This window comes from Rhagoletis pomonella, unplaced genomic scaffold (genome assembly GCF_013731165.1).
Source record: "Rhagoletis pomonella isolate Grant_MI unplaced genomic scaffold, Rhpom_1.0 Rhpom_scaffold_00003, whole genome shotgun sequence".
Classification (NCBI taxonomy): Eukaryota; Metazoa; Arthropoda; class Insecta; order Diptera; family Tephritidae; genus Rhagoletis; species Rhagoletis pomonella.
This window is the reverse complement of record NW_023458557.1, coordinates 73,404,149-73,412,092: the sequence shown is the minus strand read 5'-3', so window position 1 is coordinate 73,412,092 and position 7,944 is coordinate 73,404,149. Positions and strand designations below refer to the sequence as shown.

Here is a 7,944-nt window from a genome sequence, read left to right as displayed (position 1 = left end):
TTTATCTATTTGCTTAAAAGTGAACAAATTGTAATAAAGAATTTTTTTATTTAACTTATATGCTATTTTAGATCATATTAATAAAATTTTTTTGGTTTCCTTCAACCAAAAGCGAAAAATATGAAACTAAAGGTAACAACGAAACCTCATCATTTGAAAAAACTTCAACTGCCGTTATTATGGACAAATACAGTGACTCGAAAAGCGCTTGGTGTTCCTTTTAATATTCACAATGTTTCTCAAGTAAACATTTTTTGCTATTTTTTTTATAGGAATATTGTTTGCGCTTTAACCAAACCCATACAAAATATTTAGAAACATTTCCGTCTATATTTCGAATTTATTACTCTGAATTTTTAGAACATATTTGAGCATGCAGATTTATAGCTCATGGAATTTAAGTATAATTAAAACTGAAAACTCCCGTTGATTTTTTAAAATTTTTTTGCGCTGATCTTTTGTGTTGTTTTTTTTTTTATTCAAAAATTGCTATTTAAAAAATCTGGCTTTGATTTTTTTAATCTTTTTGCCAACAATCATATTGCGTAATTACTTACCTGTCCATTTTTTATTTTTATTTAAAATATCTAGGCAATCAAAAGCTCCTCAGGATTCCCCTAAAATTAGATTTGAAAGGAGCACGAGATACGTTCGCCTTTTATCGATATGCACACATATATTTTAGTGCACGCAAGGGGTAGGTTTTGGGGTAACCCCCCCATAGAATAGAAGTTTACTACATGGTGCTGTCAAAACTTTGTTTTTTTTCCAATGACGTAGTTGTGAAGTGAGTTCTGATGTTCTGATTGGCTGAAATAATTTACGAAGAAGGAGAGTACACAAAACGCAGAAACTATAGCTGCCGTATAGCATATTTTAGGAATCCTAATCAAATGGGAATTTTTTTTTTCGTGGCAAAGCTTATTATAAAAACATAAAATGTTATAACTTCACATGAAACTGGATTAACATAATAATATTCGTACTATAGTGACAAATCAAATGTAAATCGAATGCTTACTGAAATTTGCTGGTGATTTTATTTTTGAAAGTTGGCAGAATGCACTCGCGAATTTTTAGAAAAAAAACGTTCTTATTCTACCCCCCTTTATCCCCCCTTTTCCTAAAATTCGCCGTCCGCATACTAAAATTTTCTCGAATTCTCCTTTCTGTGTTGCCGAAGAAGAGGGGCTGAACATCTTTTGCAGAGAACACTTTTCGCTACGGAAATTGCAGTTCATCTTTGGATATACGATAAAACGTAAAATTTCCTTTTCAGCCTGATTTTTGCAATCAAAAAACAACGCACTTATATTTTTAATAATTTAAATAAACTCAAAAATGCAGAAGAATGCTCAAACTTCAACACACATATCAGGGTTACACATATTTGAAATAAAACGTGATGTGTTTTTGACTAAAATAGTGTATTTTTATAAGATAATTTTTTAGGAATCTGGCAACTCCAAAACTCGAGCCATCTACGTCATCAAGATGGCGGCCATGGCGGATGTCTTAACCTTGTATTCTATGAACCTTGTGAATCTTTCGTTTTTCTTGAAAGCTCTTAAAAGTTTAGCTGCGAATGAAAACATTGTTTTAAATATATGTAATGTATACTCACTTAAGTGCTGAACACGTTGAACACGACGAGCAACGGGTCAAAGCTTGCAATTTGTTATCATCATTATCAAAACGCCTTGGCGATGGCTATATGAGTTTTTTGAACAATTCAGCAACATCATGAAATTGTATTAATGTGACATAAAAGAAGAGGAAGAACCTTATCTGTCGTTGGAAAAATAGAAATAGATCTAGTCTGGCCACAACCACAGTCGTAGTGTGACTCTGTCGCCGCCAAAATAATTATCTACATAGGAGTACGTGTTAAAATAATTTGACAGCTGTGGTCCGTAGCCAAAGTCGAATTCCTTCCACCAAAATGAGCCATGTACATAATAAGAAGATAAGTTCAGTTAATTTTTTCGGTACTTGAAATATTAAAAAAATTTGGCAGTCGTCAAAAATCACCATCTCCATCGAAAACCAGAAACTAAATAGAAATCGAGGAAAATCAACATTGAAACTATTTTTTTTTAATTTTTTATTACTTTTGAAAGTTGAGCGCATCTTATGTTTATAGAACTTTTTATTAAATAAGTCATTTTTACGCCCAAAAACACAACCGATTTCAATTCTCATATACAAGTACCGTTGATTTTTTCATGATTTGATCTAAACCATCTTTCCGATGACAAAAGAATTATTAAAATCGGTTCACGTTTTCCAAAGTTATGCGGTAGCATAATAAGAAAAGAAAAAATGTTCCGGCGAATTGATAACCTCCCCCTTTTTTCAAGTCGGTTGAAAACATTTGAGTTCTTTGTTAATTTTGTGTAAATAAAGTGCAATTTTTGAAACTTTATTTTTTTTTTCATTTGCTACATACTGTACATAAAACATGCCTAAATGCATTTTAAAGGGCGTATTATCTTAAGTGAATTTTCAGTTTTTTTCTGGTGATATAACTTTAGAAGTATAAATATTATAAAATAAAGATATTAAACTACGCAAAATAAAGCGGAAATGAAAAGTTTTTTTTTTGTTTTTAAAAAAATAATGTACCAAAATTAAAAAAAATTTACCTTTTTACCAACTCATAGTTTTTCCACCAGCTTTGGTAATAATTTACCAAAGTGGGAACACTGGTCACAACACCAAAGATCAGTGGAATATATTAGAATGCTGATTACATATGTATTGAACAGTGATATAGCCTAAAACTCATAAGAAATGCATTACTACTTTTCCCACTACATTTTGCATAATAAATAAACGTATTTTATTGATTTGAAATTTTTAATAAAACGACAGGCTAGTTAGTATTATCTTTATCCTTGGCTTTATTCGTTTATTTTTTTATTTTCATCTTTGCTTTTCTTCATCTACATATTCACCTAGATGATGTGCAGTGGGATTATGTGATAAGATGTTATGTAATGTGATGTGATGTGATTTTATGTGATGTAATATATGTAATGCGATTCCATGTGGAGTGATGTGATAGAATGTGATGTGTTGCGGTAGGATGTCATGTCATGTGATGCCATTTCGTGTGATGTCAAGTCGTGTTAGGTCATGTGCTGTGAAGTGATGCCATATCATGTGATGTCATATCATGTGATGTCACTGTCATGTGATGTCATGCTATGTGATGTAATGTCAAGTGATGTGATGTGGTGAAACTGAGTGTGTTGAGTTCGGGTGTGATGAGTTTAGGAGGGGTGTGGTGAGTTAAGGTGTGGGAAATTAAGGCGTGGTAAGTTCAGGTGTGATGTGATGTAAAAATGGTGAGTTCTATCTTTAATATATCTGTCTCTCTATCGATATCATTTTGTTTATAATTACTTTAACTGAATCTTATTAACCTTTATCTTTATTTTTATCGTTATCCTCAACCTCGTATTTTTCCTTGTATTTATCATTTTTTTATCTTTATATTCTTTTTGTCATCTACATATTAACGTGCACCTGAGTGTTTAAATTTACCTTGATAATCATTTTGGCCTTAATTTTTACGCAACTTTGTTTTTATTTTTACCTTTGCCTTTATCCTTTTCTTCATCTATGTACCTTCACCTCTACGTTCGTTCCTTTATTAGCCTTAATCTAAATCTTATCTACAATCGGGCTATTACTTCGTTTCTGTTAAATTAATACTATGTTGCATTTGCTAATTTACTCTCAATCGCCGCTAAAAAGTTTCACTTAAAGAAATGTAATAAATTTAAACAGTACTTTTGGGCACTACTTCACTATATAAAGGCGGAGGTGTCTCTGGCCTTCGGCGATGAGGCGTTCGTGTTGCACTAGGTACGCTAGCACCATCGGGGCTGTCAGGTGCGTTAGATGAAGAATTTGTGGCGCTGCTTTCACGATCCCCAAAGTGCTGACTCAGTCTATTATTAAAAAGATTACTGCGACTGAGGCGACGAATCAAATTCGCCGTGTTCTCATTTATAGTGCGATAGTACTGGTGTCGTGCAGGTCTGCCAAAAAGTTGTGATATGAAATTACCTCCGCCCGTTCGCGCCAGCTGATCATAACGTACCACAGTGCGTTGACGTGACGGTTGGCGACGACGACGCGGCGGTTGCGGCAAAACAACTGGAATATTTTCTTGCTCTGGCTCTGACGCTTGTGCTGAAGGTCTTCGAATTGCGTCCACTGCTGTACTTAACGCAGGTTGAGGTGATATCAGTGATTGACGCGCTACAGCAAAGCGCGAGCCATACGGATCTTCCACTTGCATCATGTTTCTCGCCTTTAAAGAGGTGCAACGCCAAATGCAAATAATACAGCTACCGATTAAGACAGTGATTGCTATACCAACGACATTCCCGCAAATAAAAACGAGTAAAAAATCGAGGTCACTGTACTCAGTGCCAAAGTTGGCGTTGTTGAAAGTTTGCCTAGGAAATGATTTACTACAGCCATTTTGGTAACACCAACGACGACATGTTTTGTTCATCAGCTCTGAAAAGTCCTTCTCCTCGCTTTCATACATATCAAAATCCGCATAATAATCTACATCTTCCCCGGAATCGAGTGTGGAATGCCAGCCAGAGAGTACACCTCTTCGAATGGCATCGTCGAAGTGCTCTTGTGAATCACCTGCGTCTTCTTCTTTTTCCATGCTTGCTAAACCATCAATTAATCTCTCATTCATAATCTCTATACGCTCAAATTCTTGCTTTTTATTTTGTGCACCTTTGATCGTTGTTAGAGTGTCTGCGTTTTGACAGTAGCTGTATATGACTTCAACATTTTGCACCTTCAATTGATCAATGGCTGTGCGAAGAGTTTGATCACAGTTCAAATTATTTTCTTCTAAGTTTAGCGTTCGTAACTGTTTTGGCGCTTGTGTGGCAAACTTATCGATCGTTATGATGTGATTACGCGTCAAATCGATAGCTTGCAATTGCGGCAGTGCACGGTAGTGTACCGGTAAAAGTACGTTAATCTGCGCACTAGCCAAATTGAGTGTCTGCAGTGATTTGCTACGTAAGAATGGTTCATTGGCCAATGAGAAAAACTTATTGCCCTCCAAGTTGAGGGTGTCTATCTTACGATTTGACTCGAAAAGCCGCGGATCGATGAACTCCAGACGATTATAGGAGAGGTCTATAGCGCGTATGCGCTTCAAGGGTACAAACGTGTCTAAGAAAATGGTGTGTATGGCATTGTGCCCTAGCGTTAGGTTTTTGAGGTGAACATAACCCTGAAGAGATATAGAAAATGCTTGAAGATTTTAAGATTTATAAGCAAAATTTTGTAAATTTACCTGAAAGCTGGCATTGTCCAGTACGGTAATATCATTGTAGCTTAAATCCAAGGACTCGACTTGGTATGGTACAGCAGTATTTGCACTTATTAGATATTTGGAGCTGAAAAAAATATATACAATAAAAAAAATTATAAAATAAGATCAAAGAAAATATGGTAAAATAAAAGGAATAAAAATAGTAAAAATGAAATGAAATGCAAATTGAATAAAATAAAATAAGTTAAAACAGAACTGAAACAAATATCAGATGAAATATAATACCTAATATAAAATGCGCAGTGATAATCTATGAATAAATAACAAAAATGTTCTAAAAAATAAGTAACTTTACTTTAAAAAAAAAATATACGTGAGTCAGAATTTCTGAGCTTCCCAAAGAGGAGAAGGTTATGTATTTGCGGGATTGTTTTTTTTTTTTTGTTTATATATGTTACCACGCAACTTTGAACCACGTTAACCGCTTACTATAATTCTTTTTTTAAAGGAAAGGTGTTACCTCACAGGTGTGCCCATACTAGTTTGGTTTAAATCTGATCATTGGATCATGAAGATATCAACGATTATCTTACATTTTTATTTAAGAATTGAAGTCGGTTTTGTTTTTTTCTTAAAAATTACTTGTTTACTTAAATCTACCTCTGTTTATTTTAAACTCAGTCACATGAAAACAAATAAACTGGTGCGCTGGTTTCAGATGCACTTGACGAAAATAAGTCCGAATGCGCTCGTTGCATTGAGCGTCAGCCTTCAACTAAAAATAACAGTTTTCCACGTTGCGTTCCATTTTTTACTCAAAGTAAAGTTTTTTCTCGGAGTAAAATTTTGCATATGTGGTTTTTTTTCTGTGTTAAAAAGTGGGGGAGAAATTTATTATTTTTATATTTTTACCAACAATTTTATAACAAATTTACCCTTAAACATTATTTTAAAATAAATAAAACCTATGTTTTTGAAGAGTTTTTAATAATAATGCAAATGACGGTTGAATTGTCAAAATCAGTCAATAAGATTGTTTGTAATTTCAACGTAACAGAAAAAATTATAAAGGTCCAAATAAAGATTTCCATCACTTAAAAATATATATTTTTTTCTTATTTAGTAAAAAAGTTATTCAAACCCAAAATAGGATGGGATATTTTGGCACCACCTTGTACATATCGTTTCTTTAATACAGAAAGGTTTCGTTAAAGAGTGATTAAAACCTCTAAAATAAAATAAAGTTTTTAAGCCGCTGTGGTGTAGTGGTAAGCAGTGCGCGCTTCCACTCCGCAACGCCTGGGTTCAAGCCCTGGTCAAAGCAACATCGCAAAAAATATAGAAAAAAGGTTTTTTTCTTAACAGCGGTCGTCCCTCGGCAGGCAATGGCAAACCTCCGAGTGCATTTCTGCCATCGAAAACGCCACAAATCGGAGGAGAAGCTCGGCCAAACACTAACATATGTATGTGTAAACGCCAATCTATTTTTATCATAAGCCAAAAATTTCTTTTAAATGCTGTATTTTTGAATGTCGCCACCTCCTAGGCTGGTTCTATATCGAAAAAATATACACCTGTTTTCTATTTGGAAATAAAAAAATTTTAGGGAGTACTCAAAGCGCTCAAAGTTTCCACGTAGAAATGTTTAGTGTAGAAATCTTGAAAATCAATATTTTTCGATCACTCATCTTCAGGAGATTCCCAGAAATAATGTCTAGTTGTTTCTCAGGTTTAAGGAAGTCTCCTGAAGAGAACCACAGTATTCCGATCGAAAAATATTGATTTTCAACAGTTTTATACCATTTCAACGAAAAGTTGCTTTTCCCCATATAAAGTACATGGAAAACTCCCTAAAAATTTTTTAATTTCGAAATAAAAAATACGGCTCAATTTTTCCAGTTCAGAGCACTCCTAGGAGGTGGCGGCATTAAAATTATTATTTTTGGACCACTCTAATGCACATACATAAAAAAATAGTTTTTACCTGCAATCGGCGTGGTTAAGATTATTCTTTAAATTACAAATGCAGTAAATAGGACAGATTTTCGGCGGTTCACACTTTCCCATTTGCATAAATAACATATGCACGAGTATGATATTGCCTAAACAAAGATAGGTAATATCTTTAGAATAAGAATACCACATATTTCGCAATGATTTTGCTGATCTTCTACAACCGACTTTAAATTAAATATCACATATATTTCATAAATATTGTAAATAAAACCAATATTAATTAGATTTAAACATCTACAGATTTATTTCTAAGAAAGTTTTTCACTGCTCTTAATTGTTTCGATATTCGAATTGTACTGAGAGACATACCGCACTGAAATGGAATTCTATGAATCATTGCAATACCCTACGTGAACACAATGGGGCAGTTTAGTTTGAAGCAATTTAATAGAATGCACGAGTAACTCTATACTGGCATAAGCATATCAATGTTAAGGTTTTGCGCGCAATGAAGTGGTCCGAATATCTGATGTTTGACTGTCGCACATTCGCTTATCAGCCGTGTTTGTTTAGCCCAGATAAGATATTATGTTATCTTTCGGTAGTGAATGTTCATTGTTTATTTTCGAAAATTCGGTATTATATTCACATACGTTTAACAGGCA

The 7,944-nt window shown here is 33.9% G+C and overlaps 1 protein-coding gene across 1 annotated transcript; it reads right to left on the bottom strand.

Annotated features, from left to right (window-relative positions):
- Positions 1-2,831: 2,831 nt before the first annotated feature.
- LOC118735500 lies at positions 2,832-7,542 on the bottom strand. Its single transcript, XM_036465296.1, has 3 exons — positions 7,308-7,542; positions 5,345-5,447; positions 2,832-5,281 (listed from the first exon to the last, which is right to left on the bottom strand). Exons 1-3 carry the CDS (start codon positions 7,466-7,468, stop codon positions 3,788-3,790), a joined length of 1,758 nt encoding a protein of 585 aa, XP_036321189.1. The 5' UTR covers positions 7,469-7,542; the 3' UTR covers positions 2,832-3,787.
- Between the last annotated feature and the right edge of the window lie 402 nt (positions 7,543-7,944).